This window comes from Peromyscus californicus, unplaced genomic scaffold, assembly GCF_007827085.1.
Source record: "Peromyscus californicus insignis strain IS unplaced genomic scaffold, ASM782708v3 Scaffold_20__1_contigs__length_68692818, whole genome shotgun sequence".
NCBI lineage: Eukaryota > Metazoa > Chordata > Mammalia > Rodentia > Cricetidae > Peromyscus > Peromyscus californicus.
Genome location: NW_026294503.1, coordinates 41,313,831 through 41,338,114, shown reverse-complemented (window position 1 = coordinate 41,338,114; position 24,284 = coordinate 41,313,831). Strand labels below are relative to the sequence as shown.

The 24,284-nt window shown below is 50.0% G+C and overlaps 1 protein-coding gene and 1 non-coding gene across 5 annotated transcripts in view; one reads left to right on the top strand and one right to left on the bottom strand.

The window, feature by feature from the left end:
* Nucleotides 1-24,284, bottom strand: part of Mroh1 (maestro heat like repeat family member 1) — a 74,332-nt gene that overhangs the window by 10,550 nt on the left and 39,498 nt on the right. For 2 of the 4 annotated variants that reach the window (XM_052748119.1, XM_052748116.1), the window contains exons 13-32: nt 21,326-21,399; nt 19,109-19,228; nt 15,868-15,975; nt 15,414-15,558; nt 15,137-15,177; nt 14,703-14,844; nt 14,328-14,380; nt 13,780-13,887; nt 13,109-13,228; nt 12,692-12,814; nt 11,039-11,185; nt 10,936-10,962; nt 9,960-10,082; nt 9,668-9,747; nt 9,375-9,489; nt 9,191-9,286; nt 8,597-8,701; nt 7,435-7,570; nt 7,223-7,335; nt 5,995-6,147 (exon numbers count right to left, since the gene is read on the bottom strand). In XM_052748119.1, coding sequence (XP_052604079.1) covers nt 5,995-6,147; nt 7,223-7,335; nt 7,435-7,570; nt 8,597-8,701; nt 9,191-9,286; nt 9,375-9,489; nt 9,668-9,747; nt 9,960-10,082; nt 10,936-10,962; nt 11,039-11,185; nt 12,692-12,814; nt 13,109-13,228; nt 13,780-13,887; nt 14,328-14,380; nt 14,703-14,844; nt 15,137-15,177; nt 15,414-15,558; nt 15,868-15,975; nt 19,109-19,228; nt 21,326-21,399 — 2,129 coding nt within the window. Of the gene's footprint in view, nt 1-5,994; nt 6,148-7,222; nt 7,336-7,434; nt 7,571-8,596; nt 8,702-9,190; nt 9,287-9,374; nt 9,490-9,667; nt 9,748-9,959; nt 10,083-10,935; nt 10,963-11,038; nt 11,186-12,691; nt 12,815-13,108; nt 13,229-13,779; nt 13,888-14,327; nt 14,381-14,702; nt 14,845-15,136; nt 15,178-15,413; nt 15,647-15,867; nt 15,976-19,108; nt 19,229-21,325; nt 21,400-24,284 lie in introns of all 4 variants that reach the window. The other 2 variants (XM_052748118.1, XM_052748117.1) reach the window with 2 other exon arrangements.
* LOC128117285 (U6 spliceosomal RNA) lies at nt 23,458-23,561 on the top strand. Its single transcript, XR_008220768.1, has one exon. It is a non-coding gene; the product is annotated as a U6 spliceosomal RNA (small nuclear RNA).

The window sequence follows — 24,284 nt, the reverse complement described above, 5'->3', positions numbered from 1 at the left end:
TGATTAAGGAGTGTGAGGTAAAAGGGGCCCCATGAGCCTCTAGAGTGTTCCTGTAACTCAGCTACTGTCTGCTAGAGGCAAGACCCATATGAGAAATCAGGCTAGGAGGCAGAGAGGGAGGACAAAACAGGAGCCGTGTACTGGAGTAAGACTGGGCCAGAGGGTGACTTGGAGAGGGAGGGGCAGGACCTGACAACACCTGCCTGAGCTGTGGGGGTCTTGCTGCTGTACAAAGCAGGTACCACAGACTCTGGGGAACACAAATGAGGGGTGGAAAAGCTCTGGCCAGGAACTCCGTTTAGAACTACCTACATGGAGTGGATAGACCTGCAGCCTCAATTATTCTCCAAAATGTGGCCTACCCCTAGGCAGTCTTGCAGGGCTTAGCTTATGAATCTCCTCTCTGGTTCTAGACGTAGAAAAACTCCCAGCCCCTCATGAAGCCAAAGCCGTATGTAGAGATTACAGAAGAGAAGTAGATGGAAGCAGAAAGTTCCTCAGCAGCTACATATACTGGGAAGATTCCGGGTCCAATGGGAACTGTCAAGGCCAGACCCTTTCTCCTTGGTGAAACCAGGAAGGGTACAGGAGGCTGAATATCAGTGTGGACTACACAGGGCAGTTAGTTCCCTTGGGGAACTACAGGGCTCAGAGGTGTGAACATGACATTAGAGTCACTGGATGGCCTTGGGTACAGGAAGTAGATCTCCCATGGCTCCCTCACTGGGTAGCCTCCTTCTATCTACCTGCTCATCTATACCTTCATCTTCTGGCTCTGTGTCCTGACCCAGCTGTGGCCTCAAGCGGCCTCTGGACACTGGCAAGTGAAAGCTTCCTGTTCCGGCTTCTGGGAAGTCTGTTGGTTGTTACTGTGTGGGGGAAGTTGTGTTTGTTGGGATCATGTTAGGACTGAGCCATACTCCCAGCCCCTTTAAGTTGTGACAAGGAGTATTGAGTCTCTAGATCTTTAAGCACTGGTCCTTGTTCCTGGCCTACTGCTCAGGGTAGTGATTTCTGCAAAGCACTTTTCTACCAACTATGACAGCAGTGACTAGGTGTGGTGGCCTCACAGTGGGGGCAGTTTCCTCATTATTCTGACTTAGGAGTCCACCCTCACTTCTAAGTTCTGCACGGAACCCCACTTCCTGGCCAAGCAGGCAGGCTCTGTCTAGTCTCTGGACCTTGTCTCCCTTTGGGTTGTGGCTCCGCCCCTCCACTCTGAGCACTTGGGAGTAGTCCTGCCCTACCTACCGGCTTGGTCTAAGTCATTTGTCTGCCACAGCTTCGTGAAGGCGGGTCCCACTGCAGTAGTGCTGGCCCACTGATGGTCATGCAAACAGTCACACTTCCAATCTCAGAAATTTCCATAACCACAAAAGAAATCCTGTCCTCATAAGCCCGCCTGTTTCCCAGCCCCTCAAACCTCAGGTCTACATTCTTCTCCGTGGACCCGATTGCTCTGGACATTTCATATGAATGGATCACACAGTGCATGGTACTTCTTTCTGGCTTTCACTAGGTATAGTGTCTCTCAGGGTTCATCTACACTGCGGATGTGTTAGGGCTTCTTCCTCCATATGGTAAAATAATATTCCACTGTATGGACAGACCACATTTTCTTTCTCATTCACAAACTGGTAGCATCTTCATGAATAATGTTGCTGTGAACATTTGTGTGTAAGTTTCTGTGTGCATCCAGGAGTGTTCCTGGGGGTGGAGGACTGGGTCACGTGTAGCCCTCACTCTGATTTTCTTTTTCTTTTTGGTTTTTCGAGACAAGGTTTCTCTGTGTAGTTTTGGTGCCTGTCCTGGATCTCGCTCTATAGACCAGGCTGGCCTTGAACTCACAGAGATCCGCCTGGCTCTGCCTCCCAAGTGCTGGAATTAAAGGCATGCACCACTGCCACTCTGCTTACTCTGATTTTTGAGCAGACTGTTTTTACATGGTAGCTTCTCTGTCCCCCAGCCACTTGCATTAGCGTATGTTACCTCTCTCCTGTGTTCCCCTTTGACCCACAGAACTGCCTGACACAGGTGCTGAAGATCTGCTCTGTCCTCCCGCCTTGTCTCACATGCAGCTTTACAGGGTGCTTCATTCACGATCATGGTATATTTGGTGGGACCTCAGTCAGCTGCATGCCAGAACCACACTGACTCAGCGTTAGACCAGATGGCCAACAGCACCAGCCTTTCTGTGAGAGATTCCTGTCTGAGTCTCTCAGAGTAGAGAGGATTCCCATGACCCTGATGGACCAATGCTGCAGAAATGCCAAGTTACTAGATGACTGAGATGCCAGATACAGGCCAAAGTCTAAACTGGTTGGGCTCTGTAATTCAGGACCATGCAAGGACACCTGGCTCTATGAAGCAAAGGGAAACCCAAAACCATACAGCTCAGGGAAGAAAACAGGACAAAGCCTCCTTAACAATGGATCTGGCAAGCCAGGCGGTGGTGGTGCACGCCTTTAATCCCAGCACTCAGGAGGCAGAGGCAGGCGGATCTCTGTGAGTTTGAGGCCAGCCTGGGCTACAGAGTGAGTTCCAGGACAGCCAGGGCTACACAGAGAAACCCTGTCTTGAGGAAGAAACAAACGAACAAACATATAATGGATCTGGCAATGATTTCTTAGACATCACACCAAAAGCACAGGCAATAAAAGAGGTAAGTCGGACTAGATCAACCTCAAACTGTCGCATACCAAAGGACAAACTGATACAGTTTGAAGTTACTACAGAATGAAGCTCATATTTGAAACTCATATACCTGATAAGGGGTTAATATCCAAAATGTATAAAGAACTATAAGGTGACAGGCCCCATTCATCTCCAAGGGCCAGCAGAGGGCTCAGCAGTTAAAGGCACTGGCATGATGACCCGAATTTATTCCCCAGAACCCCCATAAAGATAGAAGAGAACTGACTCAAGCTGTCGCACACACTAATAATAAAGTCTCAACAACAACTGGCTTGAATAAACGTTTTCCAAAGGCGATACACAAATGGCCAATAGATACATGCAAAGATGCCTACCTTCATTAACCATCAGAGAAACACAAATCAAAGCCACAGTGATGGGACTACAAAGATGGTTCAGCTCTCACAGAGGTCCCGAGTTTAGTTCCCAATGCCCACACCAAGCAGCTCAACAAGTAAAGGTGATTGCTGTCCAGCCTGAGGACTGGAACCGGATGCTTCCAGTTTCACATGGTGGAAGGAGAGAACAAGTCCCTGTGCTGTCTTCTGACCTCTACGGGTATGCTACTGCACGGGTACTCACAAGTTCCCCTGCTCCCAGACGCACGCACGCACGCACGCACACACCCCAGGAGTGAATAAATAAACAGATCAGAATCAGGGTCATCCAGAGAGTCCAGCTGGTGAGAGCATTTGCTGCTCTTGCTGCGGACCTGAGTTCAGTTGCCTGCACCATGTGATGACTAGTAACTGTCACTCCAGTTTCAGATCTAATGCCCTTTTCTGGCTTCTGCAGGCACTGCACACACATGGTACACATACATACATGCAGGCAAAATACTCATACATATAAATAAATCTAAAATAAAAATTTAATTAAAAAAACAGGATTTTTAAAATTTTATGTATATGAGTGCTTTGCATACATGTATGTCTGCACCACATGCATGTCTGGCATCTGAGGAGATTGGAAGAGTGTACAGGATCCTCTGGAACTGAAGTTATGGATGGTTGTGACCACCATGTGGTCGCTGGGAATCTGAACTCAGGTCCTCTGAAAGAACAGCCAGTGCTCTTAACAGCTGAGCCATCTCTCCAGCCCTAAGTAAATATATTTTTTTAAATCCTTAAAATATTTTTCAGTTTGGTCATACACCCAAAGAGATAAAAACAAGGACTTAAGATATTTATTTGTACAGCTGTGCTCACTGACTTTTTATTCACATTAGCCAAGAGGTAGAAATAACCCAGATGTCTACCACTGGATGACAGGTAAGCACAATGTGGACTAGCTACATGTACCTGGTGACAACCGCCTCCAGCCCAATTCTTCCCCTCCATCTGTACAACTACCAGGGGATCCCTTGATGTCCGACTCTGGGAGCTTTGTGGCTTCGGGAAACCCAGGCCTCACCAGGTGGACCCAAGCGGCACACTGTGCCCCTCTCCCTTCCTGCTCGGCTCCCCTCCAGGATCCCATCGGACAGCATCTCCGCAACATCAGCCTCTTCCGTCAGCTCTTCAATGGCACAGGGATACTATTCCTGTCTAGAGGGCCTGTGAAAGCCCCTGGTCTGAGGACCTTTCTGTTAGACACTCCCTTCTTTTTCACTGGTTAGTTCCTGCCTCAGATATACTCACTAGCAGAATGATCAGAATACTCAGGGAATTCCTACAGATCAGTAAGAAGAGCACAGACATGGACATGGGCAAAAGACCAGGGTCCTCACAAAAGAAGTCATCAAATTAGCTCTCGGTCACCAGAAAATGCAAATTAAATCCTAATATGGAATATCATAAGCCCGTCACAAAAAGACAGAAAGAGGAGCCCTGCAACCACCACCACCACCACTCTCCAGGTAGGTCCCACCTGGGATGTGACCTTAGACAGCTTTCTAAAGGCAGTCTGGACTATGGCTAAGTGCTCTGAGATGGAAGATGAACCAATGGGACAGCCATAATGAGGAGCAAGCAGTGCGTTAGCACAAGGGTCCGGAGCGATCTCACTTTCACACCATTTGTGAGACACTCGTGTGGGGTGATGGAGGGGGCCGGGGTGTCACCTGGGGCCAGGGAAGACTCAGACAGAAGCTGGCAAGTGACTCTCCTTGGGGATGACTGTGTGAAATGACACTCCAGCTCCTTTTCTGGGATACTTCAATTAGATACAGAATCTCAAAATCCCCTCCAGCAAATGAGCTGAGTCCATACCTTCCAGGACTCTAAATCTTCTACTCTACAGCTGTCCAGCCTGTTGGAGCCGGACAGACCTAGAGGGACTGAGGGCAGAGACACACTTCACTCCCACTGCACGACAAATGTCCAGTCACAGGTGCTCCCAATACACATTTGGAAACAACTACCAGGAGAAGACAGGTGTGGGCTGCAACCCTCTAGGCACGGTGAACAGGCTGTACAAAGCAGGAGCAGAGCAGCAGTCCTGTGCATGAACTTGGAGTTTCTGTATGAGATCCTGAAGTCCCATGCCTGGCAATCTCCCTGGGACCTGGGTGACCCAGTATACCCATGTTCTCCCTGGTAATAGGATCAGGAGCTTAGCAAGTATCAGCTCAATGTTAGTGTTTGTGGGTTTTGTGTGTGTGTTGGGGGGTGTGTATGTGAGACGGCATCATGTAGCTCAGCCTGGTCTCAAACTACCTATACAGCTGAGGCTAGCCTTGAACCCCTGACCTTCCTTGTCTCCACCTCCAAAGTGCTGAGATTATAGGTGTGTACCACCATGCTTAGCTGCCTCTCTCCTCAGCTCTAGCCACATGTGATCCCCCCTGCTAAGCCTCCCAAATGGCTGGGCCTCCAAGGACAGAGAGGGTCCAAGCATGCCAGACTTGCAACTTTCTTGTCTCCTCTTAAATCCCCTCCCCACTCCAGCCCCCAAAGGGTTTCTTTGCATAGCCCTGGCTGTCCTGAAACTTGACGATCTGCCTGCCTCTGCCTCCTGAGTGCTAGGACTAAAGGCCTCTGCCACCACACCCAGCTTAAATGCCTTTTTTTTTTTTTTTTTTTTTTTTGAGCTGAGGATCAAACCCAGGGCCTTGCGCTTACTAGGCAAGTGCTCTACCACTGAGCTAAATCCCCAAACTTAAATTCTTAATGGAGTTGCTTTTATCAAGTTCTAAGTGGTCTTCAGATAAGAAAAGATTTGTCCAAATCAGACCCAGAATAGACGCAGTCAGAGATGCAGGAATGAGACAGGGGGCATCTAGGCAGGCGAGTCTAGGGTACCCAGCCCTAGCCTTGCCCTCAGCCTCACCCTAGTCCCCTAAACATGCTCCGCACCCACCTTTTCTAGCAGCACGTTGCCTCGCTCCTTCAACAGGCAGTTGATCATGACTGTGGATGCACGGGAGCAGTTCTTGTCCGGGTCTCCCAGGCTCTCAAACATGGTGAGCAAGAGGCTGATGAGCTGGTCTGATGGGAGGCGCTTGGCAATAACCTGGGAGAAGGATGATACCAGAACCAAGTAGGATCAGCCCAAACTGCTTCCTGGGGGAAAACTCACGAGTTTACTCTCCCTTCTTCACCCTTCTGAGTCTGGACTATTCCAGGAAGGTGGTCCTTGGGCAACTGCTGCGCTGGGATTGAACAGAGGACAGGAGAATGACCGATGTGAAGCTGCTCTGGAACTCCTAGGATACAGGGATCAGGACAGGCCTACAGCTTCCCCACCTCAATAGGCCCAGAAGTCACCCTCCAGCTCCAACAAATGCGCCGGAAGAACATCACAGTGCCAACCCCAACTACGGAGCCCAGCTCCTTCTGACCCACTCAGGGCTGGGTATTTGCTCCCTAGCACTGAGTGTTTCCAGAAAGGGCCCAGGGGCCCCTCCTATCAGACTCTGCCAGAGATCCTGGCCATACCAAGAAGAGCAGAAATGTTCATACACAGGGATAAAGAGAATTTCCTAAGGGAAGAGCTAATTTTTCCATCCTTGGAGCCCTGCTGAGCCTCAGACTAGACATATGGTCAGATGGTTCAGGCTGGGTATGGTACCCGGAGAGTACAGTATATAGGGTATGAAAGACATCTTGGCCCACTTCTTAACTTCCAAATGCTGTAGGACAGTGCCTCAGCCAGCTGGAGTCAAAGACAGGGCCCATGCCAGACCATGCTTATGGCTGAGTAGTTTTCAACTCTGGGTAGGGCATTCACATACACACCAGCATCATGTCCTCCTTCTTTAGAAACCCATATCTTCAGTAAGAAAGCTGGGGAGCAGGTAGCAGGCAGCCCCAAGGACAGCTAGATCTCAAAGTATTCAGATCCCTCTCAGGCATTCCACCAAGACCTTACCACACACCACATCTTGATCCTGCCCAGACTGTGGTGTTCTGAAGCAGGCAGGTATGAGACATATGGCAGTGCTGGCCCAGACAACAATCCATAGATGAATCCTGCTTACAGCTGCCCCTCAGGGCCTCCTGAGCTAGAGCTAACAAGTACTTCCTGGGAAGTCCCTTAGCCCCAGGCACCACAGCCCCTCCTCCTTGCTGTGGGATCCCATAAGTACCTGGGCTATGCTGTGGCAAGTGTGGAACAGGATGGTGGGGTCAGGGTGCACAAGACCATCTTTCAGGGTGAGGAGCCGCTCAGCCACATCATCACGATGGTCTCTGGAGAAGCCTAAGGGCAGGAATTGACTGAGGCTTCCCTGGTGATCCCAGTCTGGCCCCGTCCCCTGGCTGCTGCCTCTCCAGTCCCCACGTCCCCAGCAGGGCTCACCCTCATAGCCCAGCTGCAAGTACAGCAGGGAATGGACACAGCCCACAGCTTCCTGGCGGGTGGTGGCCCATGTGTCAGCACACCGTGGAGCAAAGAGACCGACGAGGAGACCCAGGTTGTGGAAGGGTACCAAGGTCTGGGGGAAGATGGACGGAGGGAAGTGGGTTGTGGAATTCTGGGGGATAGTCAGGTACAGTACACCAGTAGGGCTCAGAAAGAAGCTATGTGGCCTGGACCCTCCCTGTGGCTGATGGCCCTAGAAAACGTTCCCCCTCACACCTGGTCCACCTGGCTCCCTAAGCATAGGGCGTGGGAGCTTCTACTTGAGCTGTAGAGAAGAAGGCACAAGCACTCTGCTGAATCAGCCACCACCCTTGGATGACCCTCCCCAGATGATGAATCTGTGGATGGGTGAGGGAGGCAGGTACCCCTTTATCCTGAATGGATCCCAGTCCACCACTCAGGTTCTCCCCTTACAGACTGAGCCTCTCTCCCTCCTTTGAGCAGCCTTGCTCCTGCCTGCCAGAGGCTGGAACAACTTCCCCCTCCCCTGCCCCCAGGACACACACCATGCCTCCCCTGGCCCCCTCTCAGCTGTGCCCGATACAGGGACTCCATATCCCAAAAGTCACCAGACAAGAAAGGGGACTTTCAGGATGCAGGACCTAGGGATAGGTGGTTGCTGTTCCCAGAATGGTTAGATTCGTGTCAACATGAAGCAAGACAAACTCCAGACAGACCATGGTTGTGGGAAAAGCACACACATACCACATAAACACACACACCAAAACAAAACCAAAACTATCATGAGAAATACCCCACGGTGATTCCAATAGGTGACAACAAAATGTTTGTAAAAATCCACTCACTATCTGTTCCTGAGAAAATGTTCTGATTAACACTGCCAGTGCCAATCAAAATAAGTGGCTCGGCAGTGAAGATCTAAACACATCCTTCCTAGGGGCGGCTGGTTCACCCTGAGCTGAGTCTAGGGCAGTCCTATCCATGGCAGGTCCTCTGCCCTTGTCAGAGGAGGTTGTGGGACAAGAGAGGAAAGCAGTAGGAAACCAGGGAGCCTCCAGGATGTGCTGGGACATGAGGAGCACAGGCGTTCCCAGGCAGAGGGACGGAAGGAGGGGTGAGGTCTGGGTCCAGTACTCACGCTGACATGCAAGTGCTCCAGGAAGAACTGCAGCAGGCAGGCGCCCAAGCCAAGTGCCCGCGCCCGCTCATGACCCCTCGGGGACTTGATCCATGGGCTCAGGTGCTGTACAAGAATGGACTTGACACAGGTGCCCACTGGGGGAGGAACCCAGGAGTGCAGAAACCCACATCCCAAGGACAAGCTCAGGATCCCTGCTGCGCCTTGCTTCAGAGCCTCAGGGACCCGAGTGGGCCCTAGGGTGGCTCCCACATCAGGATCTGCTGCAGCTCACCCCTGCCCACTCGGGGTAGCTGAGAGTGATCCAGGCCTAGTAGGCACTAGGTGCCTAGATTAGGGGTTGGTGCTGCCGCAGCCCATCTTGCTGCCTCAAGTGGTTAGCAGACTGCAGCCAGGACTCATGTGCTCCATCCCAGCACTTGTAGTAGTCAAGGGAATGCTACAGAGGCACTATCTGGTCAGAGTTGCCCAGGCGGAAGGACCCCTCCCCCAAAGACTATCAAACTGCCTCTGCAGTACCTAACCACAGTGGGGGGGGGGGGCAGGAGAGGCAGCCAAGCTCCATCACCACAACAGCGAATGCCCATAGCACACCTCAACCATGACCTGCAGGCCCTGGGGGGTCATGTTCCGCCGCAGCAGGCTTGTCAACAAATCTTCAAGGGCACACACCGTGTCCAGATACAGAGGCTGCAAGGAGAGGCAGGCCACGAGCCCCATGCATGGCCCACTTCCTTCAGGGGCCTTCTCACTCCCCGTCCCATGGAAATGGCAATACCTCCTGGCAGCTACCATCTTCCCCCTCAGGCTCAGGTGGCAGGGCCATGACACTGTGTAAGCAGCTGTGGATCACATCTGCCTGTAACTGCTCCTCCAATACAGGCTCCAAGTTGCTGAGCAGCAGGTTAAGGGCCCCAGTAAATGAACCCATGATGTCTTCTCCAGCCTGCTCCCACCCAGAAAGCCCTGGGCTTGCATGGACGGCACAGCTGCTATGTTCAGAATACCTCAGATACATAATGCAGTCCATACACATGCATACAGTAAGTCCACAGAGGCTGGAAAGGATACACCAGGTATGTGCAGGCAAGCATGGCTTTCTTCCGAATGGGGGTTCTTAGGCAGTCTGGGGGTTCTGCTCTGATGAATTCCTTCAGTGGCAGCACAGAACTGGCCCTCAGAGGAGGCATTAGCTTCCTCCCTGCTCACCTTGTCTCTCACACTAAGTGGGTGGTTGAGGCCTCGGAGATGCAGGCCTTTGTCTATACCCACCAAGACCCTAGTCTGCATCACTGCACTCATCCCTCTGGCCTCCCCGGGCCCCACCCCCACTGCCTGCTAGCAGCAGCTGCCCAGAACTCACCATCATCTGTGTTACCAGCTCTGCTTTCCTTGAGAACTGGAAGGAACTGGCTTGTGCGCTGCTGCACATGGCCTGGCAGACCATGCACAGGCTCTGGACGAGGCACAGCTTCAGCGCTGGGTCCTAGGGGACAGCTGGCTGCAGAAAGCTTGCACACCTGCCCCAGGGCTGCGGTGTTTAGAGCAGCCACAGGGCTGGGCCCAGCCACAGAAGCTGGAGCACATGTCCTTTCTAGAACAGCCAGAGACTCTGCCCACTGATCATAAAGTACTACAGCAGCCTCCTGACCAAGGAGGAACCTGGGACCTGCGGGGAGGTCTAGGGCCTTGGTCCACAGGGAAATGCTGTGTGGTATGAGATCTTCACAGAAGGCACAAGGGAGGCCATCCTGAGCCAGAGTGCCAGGCCCTCCTACTCCTATGGGTCGGGAAACAAAAAACTAAAAGAATCTCACCAATCCCACCCCCAGAATGCTCCCCACTCTCCAGGAAGAGCCAGCTGTCCCTCACAGAGGCCTGTCAGGTTAGTATCAGGATATCACAGGAGAAGTATGTTAATGAGACCAAGGGAACCTCTCTGGCCCTTTTCAATAGCTCTGGGCTTAACTAGCCCTCCCCTAGGTGCTCCCTGGGGTACAGAGAGAGGCAGATCCAAAAGCATTGGGAGCAGAGCCAAGGGCGCCCAGAGCTGTTGCTGGGTTGTGTGGGACACAGCTATAGGTGGCCTTCCAGCTGACTCCAAGCAAGTAGCCCAGGACTATTGCTTCGAGGCAGAAGAAGTCTTGCTCTGCCCTCAGCAGGAGCTTAGATATTACAGCTCCATGAAGTGCCGCTCCAAAGGGAAATGGGCAGGACACTCCCCCAGGCCCACCATGGCCAGGAAGCCCAGTGAGGTCTGGGTTTGGCTCTGCCCCAAAGCCCAGCCCAGAGAAGAGAGAGAAAAGGCACAGTTCACATACAATTGCTATACACTGTACCTTGGTCTCTACCTTTATTCCCAGAACCTAAACAACAAAAAGTGAAATAAATTAAGACTCTGGAGTTGTGTGACTGGCCCACACAGACAGCTGCAATGCTCACCTTGGTATTGAAGCACTGAAACATACTGCGGAGGATGTCGGACTCGACTTTGGCCAGCACCAGCTCACGAGGGGCCTGTGCAGCCACGTGCCCATAGCACAGGATCAGAGCACTCTTCATTCGCTCTACTTCATGCTCACTTCGGTCCTGGGAGGCAGAGAGATCAGCAGGGTGTCAGTTACTCAGGGAACTGCTCTCCACAGGCAGCCTTGCCTGGCAGTGTGCTTCCTGTACTCTAAAGCTCCTGGAATACTCAGAGCCAGCCAGGAACACCAGAGGCCGCACCCAGGGATGGCAGAAGGTCAGACCAAGGTGCCCACCCAGGCCCACTGGGAACCAACTGGTTGCAGGAAAAGAGCTGAGGCAGTGGGACCAAGGAGGAAAGGAACAGTAAAAAGCAAAGCTGGAGGCCTACCAACCGGAAACGGCAGGGCTGTGGCTGCAGACCACATGACTGCAGACCAGTCTTCTGCCCGAGAGGCTTGTAGATATCAACATTAGAAAAGGTGGGCAGCAGCTACACCTTTAATCCCAGCACTCTGGATGCTGAGGCAGACTCTTTGAATTTGAGGCCAATCTGGTCTACACATCAAGTTCGAGGCCAGCCAAGGCTACATAGTGAGGCCTTGTCTCAAGACAGAGACAGAGGGGGCTGGAGAGATGGCTCAGTTCAGAGCACTTGTTATTGCCGAGTCCCCAGGTTTAATTCCCAACATCCACATGGTGGCTCACAACCATCCATAACTCCAGTTCCAGGGGATCCAATGTCCTCTTCTGATCTCAGTGGGCACCAGGTATGCCCAGACATACATGCAGGCAAAACACTGATACACATAAAAATAAAATTAAAAAAAAAAATCTAAAAACACCTGGCCATAAAGGAGGGTACAGTTCAGTTCTCCACTTGTGTGGTTCGGGTAAGAACTGCCCCCAAAGCTCAAGTATCCCCGTGCTGCAATGGTTAGAGGTGCAATATTTGGGAATGTCTGTGAAGTTCACAAGTCCCCAGAGTAGCAGTGTTCAGAGGTGGAGGCCTTTGGGAAGAGACTGGTTCATCGATGCATTAACCCTTTGACAGATTCATAGCATCATGGATGGGTAAGAGCTGTTACAAAGGCAAGCAAACCTTGTTTCTTGGCTAATGTGAGGTGAGCAGTTCTCTTCGCCATGCCCTTCCACCATGTTTGGCCTACCACAGGCCTTAAATCAACTGACAAATAACAGCGGATTGAAACCTCTGAAACTGGGAGGCAAAATAAATCTTCCCTCCTTAAAGTTGATTTTCTCAAGTATTTGTCATAGCAACAGAAGACTGACTAGCCTACAACCTTGCTGCTCAGAACTCCTCTCAGTTCCCACACCTGGAGGCAGGCTACTGTCACCAGCCAGATTTGCTTCTGGGATGCCCTCTGCTGGGAGGGGAGTCCAGGCCCAGAGGAGGGAATACAGGATGCCAAGTGGCTGCAGAACAAGGTGCTTTTCTGTTTCACTCTGAGCCTGAGGTACTCACCTGGCCTTGATCTTGAGAAAAGAGAGAGCTGCAATCGGAGGAGCAGGAACCCACCCTTCCACAGACACTGAAAAGCAGGGCAGCCACAGACAGGGATCTACTCACCCAGGCCTCCATTCTGGGTAGTGACCCACCCTCCTTACCTTAAAAATGCTAAAGATGCCGACGGACTTCCTAAACACGTCCGACCTCACAAAGTCCTCCAACTGTGCTAGAGTGTCCTCAAGGTGGGCAATGGCACAAATCCCAAAGCAACAGGCAAGGCCCTAGGGAGGCACACAGGTGTGCTCACACTTGGGCAAAGTGGCCCACCTGCCCACATGTTGTGTGGGGGGAACATACACACACAATACATATACACATGTACACAGAGTACCATGCACACATAAACCCAAAGGCACACTGTATACACGTGAGCACATGTGTGGAAGCAGGTAGTGTACCACACATACATTCATGTACCTATATGCTCACAGCACACATGAGCATGCACTGGCTAGCTGCCTGGGAGGAGGGAGATGCCTACAGCCTGGCAGCCCTGGACAAGCAGGGCTCCCTACCTCCTGCTCTGCCTCCTCCTGGTATCTGGCTGTCTCCAGCAGCTCTTGAAGGTATTTTCTTACCACCTCCTTACTTGAAGCAGCGCCCAGCGTGGTTCCTATGCACTTATACAGGAAATTCTGGAAGAGAGGCAGAGAAGACAGATGCACCTGACTCCTGAGCACATAGACATCTGCACTAAGGGGCACTGCTAATGGAGAGCGGTACTTCTTTTTCTTTCTTTCCTTTCTTTTCTTTGGTCATTTTTGTTTTTGGAGACAGGGTTTCTCTGTATAGCCTTGGTTATCCTGGAATTAGGTCTGTAGAGCAGGCTGGCCTTGAACTCAGGGATCCATCTGCCTCTCAAGTATTGGGATTAAGGGTGTGCACGACTATGTCTGGCCCCTTGGAGAACTGTATTTCAGGCAGGACACAGGAGGGGTTCCCCATGAGGATGGAAGGGTGAGCCCTGGGCTGTGTCTGAGAAACAAGTAGCAGGCAACAAGTCCCCATCCCCCAGCTGTTAGCAGCAGTGAAGAGGATCTTAATCCCACTTGCTCTTCCCGGGTTGGCCAGGCTGCCAGAGTCATGAGACAAAGGCACAGACAGGAAAGATCTAATACTGAAAGCACAGTTGCTGAGGACTGGGACTGTGCAGAGCCCCCGACCCCAGCTGGCTTGTCTCGGGCACCTTCTCCTGAGGTGTCCCATTGTAAGAGGGTAGCTGCTTGCACATCTCCTGACTCAGCTGGCAGATCCATGTGTTGTCAGATACCACGGCCAGGGTGTCTCGTAGGAACTGTGGATGAGAGCACCAGTGAGGGGCTGGCTGTGGGAGGGCCTGAGGCCCGGGACGTCACATGATAACCTCATGGTGATTCCTGTTGGTAAGTGATCTTTGAAGGTGGGCACAAATTCCTCTGAACTAGGTTGGGGACAGTGGAAGGAGGGAAGACCACTTTCTGTGGCTAGGATGGCTCAAAGGGCCTCAAATGTGGTGCCTGCTGATAGAGGGTAGGAACCCTGTCATGGAAATCTGAGGCCCACCACCATCCTCACCCCAGACTCCCCTACTGCTAAGACCATTCCCTGGTCACACCACCAGGTGAAGTCAGGTAGCAAGTCCCTCGAAAGGTACAATACACCAGTCCCACACTGGCTGCCCCAGCCCTCCATGCCCAGGCCCAGAATGTCCCAGAGCAACACAGACAGGCCCTTGGCCTTCTGTTCATCTCTCACCACTAGAAGCTTTTCTTCCCACTCCTTCAGTGACAAGGTTTCTTCAGTGTGCTCTGAAATGACCAGTAACCCAGTTGGCTGGGGTCCTGCCAGGCAGGTTCATCCCAACATTCATGAATGGATCTTCAGTGCCCACCTCTTTGCCTTTGGGAACTCCCAGGAGGAATGCAGTAGCCAGTCACACCATAGGCTGCACCCACTTCCCACATCTCACCAGGTAACACCTCTTGAGACAGTCAGGCCCTTTCTTAGATTACAGCTAAGATTATTTCTTCCAATTTACAAAACCTGGTCTATACCAGCCAGCCCTTATGACAGATGGGTACAAGTAGGGTCAGAGATGGCTAATGGGCTCCTTAGTCTCACTGGCCTCACCATCCAGGTACTCTAACAGCACAGGCATGGTTGTCTCCCAGCGCTGGCCCAGCAAAGGGTGAATGTTCCGATGCATAACCTTGAGGAGGCGCAATGAAGCTGCCCCGCGTCCATCTCCCAGGTAGGGATTAGAAGACACAACCTGGAGGAGGGCAGGAAGCGGTTGCCTAAGCATGGAGTCACCTGAGTCTCCTGGTGGAGCTGTAGCGGGACAGCTTCCCAGCTTCCCAGGAATGAGGAAGTCAGCAAACACAAGGTGGGAGACATCTCAATGAGAAGTGGCAAGGGTCATAGCCTGCCACAAGAACGGACAGGGACTCTGGGGCACAGAGAGTAACCACGGTCAAGTGACACCTATGAGCATTAATGTCCCATTAAGGACAAGGACGGTGTCAGCCAGTGTGCTTGGACACAACAACAGACCCTTCGCTTACCAGCAGTCTTGTGGTCATAGCGAAGGGAGATGGGAGGTTTGCTGGATAAGAAACATGGAAATTGTTACAAGGCAGGAATAGGTGTGGGATAAAGGATGGGTGTCACATGCAGAAGCAGGCAGCTGGGCTGGGACATCATGCAAAAGCAGCAGCTGGGGGAGAGATCAGCGGCAGGGGCAGAGGCAGGGGCGAGGGTGAGGGCAGAGAGCTGAGAAAGGATAAGGTGTGAGGGCACGGAACCGGTGGGGGTCAGGTGCAGGTGGTTGGGCCTCCACACCATTTGAGTTGTACTGGACGAGGAAATCATCTGCCCCTGCCTCCTGCCTCTTCAGGGCTAAATGCACAAGGCTCCTGCAGAGTGGGGTGAGGGCCGCAGTGAAGCGCACTGGGGTGAGGAACTCGAGCAGGTAGGGCCAGAGAACCTGAGGGACAGAGGGCCACGGTCTGTGGACTGCAAGCACTGGGCATGGCCTCCAGGGCAGTAGAGCTGAGAGGATTTGGTCTCCACATCTACATAGGAGCAGGGCAGTTTTAGAGGGCCGCAAGCTAAGACAGACAGTGTGTCCTGCCATTGCTGAGAAGTCCTCCGAGCACTGCCCAGCCACTGCCCTCTCAAGGCCACCCTCCACTCCACTGTTCACTTGTTACCCAGTCAGGGATGGGGAGGGCAGGGAATCTCAGGAAGGGAAAGCTCAGGCAGCAGGCCTCGAGTTGAAGACACGGACACTCACGCTGTTCATCCTGTCCACTGTGGTGCTGACCAGGTAGAGGGTGCGGATACTGACCGCCCGCACACTGTCTGCTGCCAGCTCCTCCCCATCAGGGCCGGGCTTCTCAGGCTGGGGGAAGAGGCAGCAGAGTGAGAACAAAGATGGATGGTTAGCACGAGAAAGGAAAAGGCTGACAGAAAAGGAGCCAGGGCAGACCCACCAAACCTGCCCCTAACAGTCTGTTACTTTCCATAAAGTGTGCAACGACCACTCCAGAAAAGCTGGTGAGATGGCTCAGGGAGCAAACATGCTTTCTGTGTAAGACTGACAATCCGAGGGATTCCCAGACCCGATGGGGCAGGGAGAGAACAACTCCTGAAAGTTGTCCTACAAGGACACGTGTGCCTGCCCTCACATCCTCACATACATACACACATACATGCACACACATGCATACATACATACACACATACACGCACACACACACACATACATACACACATACATGCACACACATACACACACACATACACACACACATACACACATACATACATACATGCACACACATACATGCACACACATACATGCACACACATACACACATACATGCACACACATGCACACATACATACACACATACACACACACATACACACATACATACACACATACACACATACATACATGCACACACATACATGCACACACATACATGCACACACATACACACATACATGCACACACATGCACACATACATACACACATACATGCACACACATACACACATACATACATACATACATACATACTCACATACATACACACATACATGCACACACATGCACACACACATACACACATACATACGCACACACACACATACACACATACATACACACATACATGCACACACACACATACATACATACACACATACACCCATACATACATACACACATACACACACATACATACACACATACATACATTTCTCTCTCTCCCTCCAAATCTTTTTTTAAAGGAGGAATTGACCTGTGGGGCCCGAAACCTTCCTTGGCAAGGCTTCCTCCAAAAGTGGGCTTATTATCCATGACCTCTAGTACTTTAAGACAAATGCAGGATGGGCCTACAAGACGGTTCAGTGGGTAAACATACCCTCAAAACCTGATACCCTGAGATCTATCCCCAAGATCCCTTGGTGGAGACAACCAACTTCTATGTTACCCTATGACCTTCATACATGCACTGTAACATGTATGAGCACACACACATAAATAAGTAAATGTGATTTTTTTTTTTTTGGTTTTTGTTTTTGTTTTTATTTTTCGAGACAGGGTTTCTCTGTGTAGCTTGGTGCCTGTCCTGGAACTCACTCTGTAGTCCAGGCTGGCCTCGAACTCACAGAGATCTGCCTGTCTCTGTCTCCCGAGTGCTGGGATTAAAGGTGTGTGCCACCACCGCCTGGCTGTAAATGTAATTTTATAAAAAGGAGAAAGTAGATCTGGGAAAAATTAGAAAGATCTGGGAAAGTAGGAAGTGGATATGATCAAAATATTTCATATGAAATTCTCAAAGAATAACAAAATTTATGGGGCTCAAGAGATGGATCAGTGGTTTAGAGCATTTGTTGCTCTTACAGAGGACCTGGGTTCAATTCCCAGCACCCACGTGGTGGCTTACAACCATCCATAACTCCAGTTCCAGGGAATCCCATGCCCTTTTCTGATCTCTGTGGGCACCACCAAGCATGCACATAATACGCATACATACATGTAGGCAAATATTCATACACATAAAACAAAAAATAAATCTAAATTTAAAAAATTATTTTGTATATATGGATGTTTTCGTCTGCACATACATCTACATACCAGAAGAGGGCATTGGATCCTAGAGGACTACAATTATAGACAGTTGTGAATCTCCATGTGGGTGCTGGGAATTGAACTCAGAACTTCTGGAAGAACAGTCAGTGCTCTTAACTGCTGAGCCATCTCTCCAGCCCCTGTGTTTATTCTTTTAAAATATAATTTTAAAAAGTTTAGGGCTGGAGAGATGGCTCAGAGGTTATGAGCACTGGCTGCTCTTCCAGAAGTTCTGAGTTCAATTCCTAGCACCCACATGGTGGCTCACAACCATCTGTAATGAGATCTGGTGCTCTGGTTTGGCCTGCAGGGATACATGCAGACAGAACACTGTATACATAATAAATAAATAAATAAATAAATAAATAAATAAATAAATAAATAAATAAATCTTTATTCTTTTAAAAAAAAAAAAAAAAACAAAACACCAGAGTCCTGTTTGAGGTACTGCATATACCACAATGACAGAGTACAAGAGGGCGGCCACATGTGGTGGTTTGAATGAGAAATGTCGCCTGTAGGTTCTGGTATTTGAACCCCTGTCCCAGCTGGCAGTGCTGTTGGTGGAGGTTGTGGAATCTTTAGAGGTGGAGCCTTGCTGGAGGAAGTGAGTCACTGGGGGCAGGCTATGAGTGGTCTTGCCCCACGTCCTGTTCACCATTTGCTTCATGTGCAGTAGAGGATAGATGTGAACTCTCAGCTTCCTGTTCCTGCTGCCATGCATGCCACGTGCTGCTGTCTTTCTGTCATGGTGGACTCTCATCCTTCTGGAGCCAGAAGCCCAAACAAACCTTTCCTACAAGTTGCCTTGGTCATGGTGTTTATCAGAGCAATAGTAAAGTACTAATACATGTCTCTATCTGAACTGACCTTAGGACAGACTCGCTCTGCTAACTCCAAGAAACCAGATCCAGAGCTGGCAGCCCAAGAACCTGAGCATTCATTCACTAGTTCAGTGTATGACCACTCCACCTTCACTCATTTCCTCACTAAAGAGCCCAGCACGTACCCTGTACATACTAGGCAAGCACAATGCTGCTGAGCCATACACCCACCCACTACCTGCAGTCTACTTCATCATGTCTTACCTTGCTCTCCTTCCAAAGAAACTGGTGCTTGATTAGTAATTTTTTTTTAAATAGAAAAGAATCAAAGAGAATAAAGTTTCCGGCTTCTGCCTCTGCTTCTGAGTTGGTATCTGTTGAGTGGACTCACAAGATGCAGAGACCCTGACTCAGACACCAAAGGGAACCTCAGCCCACACACAGCCACCTGCTGCCAGGCTAGCGGTTCTTGGTAACCAGTGCTAACAGTGCTCAAGAGATACACAGGCTGAACAGCCTGGCATCCAACAGATCCAGAAACAGGTGGGTCTGTTGGTAGCAGTCCTTACCTCCTCTGGGGGCAGAGCACATTGCTGCACAATGAAGTCAACCATCACCTCACCTCCAGGCTGCTCCAGGTAGCCATGGTGGGCCATGGCACTGATCACCTGCACCACAGCCCGTTTCACCTGCCCAGAAGCAAGAGAAGGTCAGGAAGGGGCACAGGGCACCTATCTGTACTGTTCATCTGGTCCTGTGCTAGACCTGCACCCACATCTGTATGTGCACTACATTTGTATCAGTGCCAATACCCACACGCTCCGACACCACACCTGTACCTACAACTGCACCTGCATCTAGACTCACAGACCTCACACTTGTACCCACACCTGCTGCACTACTGAACACCCGGCTTCATGGAAGCTTGCTCCGCTCTCAGCTAGCAGCCTTTTAGCTACCTTGTGACATGTGCAGTTCTGCAAAGGAAGGCCTCTCTCTTCCTGTTTCCCACATACATTCTTGCCCTCCTCTCAGCCCCTCAGAAGTCACCTCCTTCATGCACTTTTACCAGGCTTCATCCTCATGTCTACAAAAACAGTTCTGCTAAAGATCTGCTCCAAACCACCCTGCCCTCGAGCTCTACCTCCCTACCCTACACTCATGGAGTCTTGGTGCATAACATACCTAACCTATCTGTACTGTTCATCTGGCCTTGAGCTATGGGACTGGTGTTCTTCAGGGCTGGTCTCTCTTGTGTGACACCCACATTTCCTGTGACATGCTATTGACCTGGTTGTTTGGGCCTTCCCCCAGGCAACGTTTCTCAGACCTTTAACTATCACTCAAGCATTGCTAGTTCTGAGCCTGCATGGCCAGCCCAATAGGCAAAATCAGTGATGTTTACTCCGAGCCATGGTCTCTTCTAGCCCACCGTACCCTAACAGACACTGGCCTCTGTCCCCAGCCTGAGCCCTTTGTACAAGGCCCCCACTCTCAGGAACCTTCGGACTCAGGAGAATGTTTTTGCTTCCTAGAATGTCAGGTCAAATGCAGCTGCAGCTGCCCCAAGGAAGCCTCCTGAGATTACCACCTCCTGTTATCCCTACGTCACATTCATGCAATGGCTATCTACGGGAACAGGGTGGGTCAGGGTTGGCAGCCAACTGCCCAGGCTGAGCATGGATGTGCCTACTCGATACTGCAAACATCTCATTGTTTGGACCCATAGTGAGCTCAGGACCCTGTCACAGGTGTATCAGGGAAGACTGTGCCAGAATATAAAGGTCTGAGGGCTGTTAGTTGGAGTTTGTATCAGAAGCTTCTGAAGAAATAACAGTAAGATACAGAGGAGGTCCCTAGCAGTAGCACAATGCTGCAGTAGCTCTCAAGGAGGGCTTGGATCCTGCTGCCTCTGAACCAGATGGCCCTGTTCAAGACAATAGTGCCTAGAGGGATGGAAAAGGTCTACCTTGCCTAAAGAGGAATCTGACCTGTTTGCTAGACTCCTGGGAGCCCTTGAGATATCACATGGTAATAAGGTCTCATGATCTGGGACCAGGGTCACCTCCCACAGTCGAAGGCTGTAATTCAGGTAGGAGCCTGCAAGCCACATGATATCAGTCCCATTTTCAGAGGGGTTGGAGCCTGAGTGTAGCCACACAGACAGTCCAGCACATCCATACAACAGGGCTCAAGGCTCAGGACTCTAAGACTAAGGAATGACTTAGTTGGCAATACTATGTGTGGTCACACATTGCTGCCAAGCTACTAACACTGCCCCGCCCACAAAAGGCAATGGGAAGCTGCAGGTTTGGGCACTCCTGAACTCTGTCCCAAGAGCTCTTTCCCAGCTGATTTTTTTTGAGATAAGATCTAATTGTGTAGCCCAGGATAGACACGAACTCCTATCTCAGACTCCTAAGCGCTAAGATTACAGTCATGAGCTACCACACCCAGCTCCTCAGCTGATTTAAACAATGCCTGTGTAAGTGGTGAGTATACCAGCCGCCTGAGTTCTCTGAGTCCTTCTGGTGAATGGTGACCCTCAGGGTGGTGCTGGAGCCCTCTGGGCCTACGACAGATCCCAACCCTGAGGGGCCTTGGGTTCCCTAACAATGTGGAAATGTAGCCTGTTCACACATGTCTGCATCTCTCTGCTTGTTTGTGCCCAGAGACCTGTAGGATAGGCACTTCTAATGCTCTGGCCACTCTTCTGTTGGCTGCTCAGGATGAGCCAAACTAACTGGCCTATTCCAACAATGGCCAAGCTAATCTGTCCACTTTACCTTATTGTTGGTGTCCAGAAGAGGGAGCCTCATGGAAGAGAGGATAAAGGGCTTCTTAACCTCCATTTGAGCAGCTGCAATAAACAAACAAGATGGCTTAGTCCCTGCCAACCAAGACCAGTCATCCTACCCACGTCTACCTTGAAGTCTCGGCCTCAAGGGACCTGGCCTCACTTGATCCTCATGTGGAAGGAGGACATGGTATAAGCCCATTGCTCTGAAGGAGAAAAACAACATTTTACCAATCAAAAAGTAAAAAGGGATTTTTAGTTCTCTTCAGAGTCCTTGTGCACGAAGAACTGTGCTCTCAAATCCTGTGATGTTGAAATGCAGTGTGCTGCAAATTTTGCAAGGGGAAGCAGAGGGTAGACCACAGAAGATCAAAGGAATTAAGGAAACACCACTACTAAGCAGGAGCCTCAGAGAAGGCCATCTGAGACATCTGTCCTGTCTTTTAGCCACTGCTAAATGGTGTCCTTACTCTGAGAGTGCTCAGTTCTCTGTACATGAATTTAAGAAAAGCTCTTTGTAGCCAGGTGGTGGTGGTGCACGCCTTTGATCCCAGTACTTGGGAAGCAGAGGCAGGTGGATTCTGTGAGTTCGAGGCCAGCATGGTCTACAAAGCGAGTCCCAGGACAGCCAAGGCTACAAAGAGAAACCCTGTCTCGAAAAACCAAAATAAAATTAAAAAAGAAAGAAAGAAGCTCTTGGTATTGCATGTGCACTTGCCTCCCACCAAATATGTTTGCCTGGCCAAACATAGGCAGCTTTTTAGGACGGTCACCTTGGAAAGAGTTGCTCTCTAGCTCATTCAAAAGAAGTCATTATGAAAGCACAGTACGTGTAAGAGGTATGGGGGGCTGTGGGTGAGGGTCCAAACCAGCACCTAAGGGACAAATGTGATGCAGAATACCAGAATACCTTCTGCTCAGGTTGTGTTTTCTGTAAACCTCTTCTCTATAAAATATTAAATCACAGTGGCTTACAGTTGGATAGACACTCAAGGTTCATTTCTCAATCTCTAGCCTGAGCAAATAACGACGATGATGAATTTAAAGTGGGGTGTGGGGGCGCTGGAGGGATGGCTCAGTGGGTAAGAGCATGTGCTGTTCTTCCAGAGGATCTGAGTTCAGTTCCCAGCACCCATATCAGGTGGCTCATAGTCATCTCCAGGGAAATCTGACATTTCTGGTCTGTGTGGGTACGTACACTCATATGCACATATCCATATATAATTAAAAATAATAAAAAGAAGCCAGGCAGTGGTGGTGCACATCTTTAGTCCCAGCACTTGAGAGGCAGAGGCAGGCAGATCTCTGAGTTTGGGGCCAGCCTGGTCTATAGAGCGAGTTCCAGGACAGCCAGGGCTACACAAAGAAACAGTGTCTTGAAAAACCAATAATAATAATAATAATAATAATAATAATAATAATAATAATAATTTAAAAAGAGAAAAGCTAAGGTGGGGCCAGGGCAGATGGCTCAGTGAGTGGAGGCGCTTGCTACCCAGACTGCTGAGTTCCATCCCTGGGACCAACATGGCAGACAGACGGAGAGAGCCAATTCCTGTAAGTGTTCTCTGATGTCTACTCCCTCTTCACAGCACTCACACACTCACAGTAAACAAACAAACACACTACATTTAAACATATCTTTTAAAAAGCTAAGCAGTTGGCAGTTGAGACGATAAATAGAAAAGTGGTTCAGAATCTAGGGAAGTCATGTCAGGGACTGTAACTGAAGTGGCATCAGAGTCACCAGATGGTTAACATCTGATGTAATAGGTCTGTGGTGGCTGGGTACCTCTAGCACGTTCCAGGTGACTGTGCTATTGGTCTGGGGCTCCTTTTTGCTGAGAATCAGTAACACAACCTTTTATGTCCTAATACTGTTTCTTCCTTCCTTTTCTTTTCTTTCTTTCTTTCTTTTTTTTTTTTTTTTTTAAGACAGGGTTTCTCTGTGTAGCCCTGGCTGTCCTGGAACTCACTCTGTAGCCCAGGCTGGCCTCAAACTCACAGAGATCCACCTTCCTCTGCCTCCCAAGTGCTGGGATTAAAGGTGTGTGCCACCACTGCCCGGCTTATCTCCTAACACTTAAAAGAAGTTTCAAGATGGCCATTAAGTGGCCCTATGTGCTGAGTGCAGCACACAGACTGAAACTGGAATGATACACAGAGGATCAACACAGCCCCTGTGCAATGATGACATTTACATTTGTGAAGCATTCCATATTTTCCTATAGTGGACTTCACTTTTTATGATAAATTTTAAATGGATATTATGAAGTAGTTATCACTGGATGTGGTACATGCCTGTAACCCTAACAGAAGGAGACAGGAAGATCATGAGCACCAGGCTAACTGAGGAGGCTACCATAGGAAGCTAGTGAATTCGAGGCCAGTCTAGGCTATAGAACAAGACCCTGTCTCAAAAAAAGGGAAGTAGGGGCTGGAGAGATGGCTCAGAGGTTAAGAGCACTGGCTGCTCTACTAAAAGTCCTGAGTTCAATTCCCAGCAACCACAAGGTGACTCACAACCATCTACAATAAGATCTGGTGCCCTCTTCTGGCCTGCAGGCATACATGCAGGCAGAACACTGTATACATAATAAATAAATCAATCTTTTTAAAAAAATAAATAAATAAATAAAAGGGAAGTAAAGAGGCTGGGGAGATGGCTCAGCAGTTAAGAACTGCTCTTGTGGAGGACCTGGGCTCAGTTCCCAGAACTTACATCAGGCAGCACACAATCACCTATAACTCCAATAAAGCATTAAATGCTTAAACCTCTCTGGGCACCTGCACATGAACTCATGAAGGCACATATACATACATATAATAAACAAACAAACAATCTTTTCTTTAAAAGTTAAATAGGGAAGAAAATGAAGGCACTGGGTGCAATGCAGGTAATACACTGTTTGTGACAATGTTTTCATTATATAGACAGTCCAGTAAGA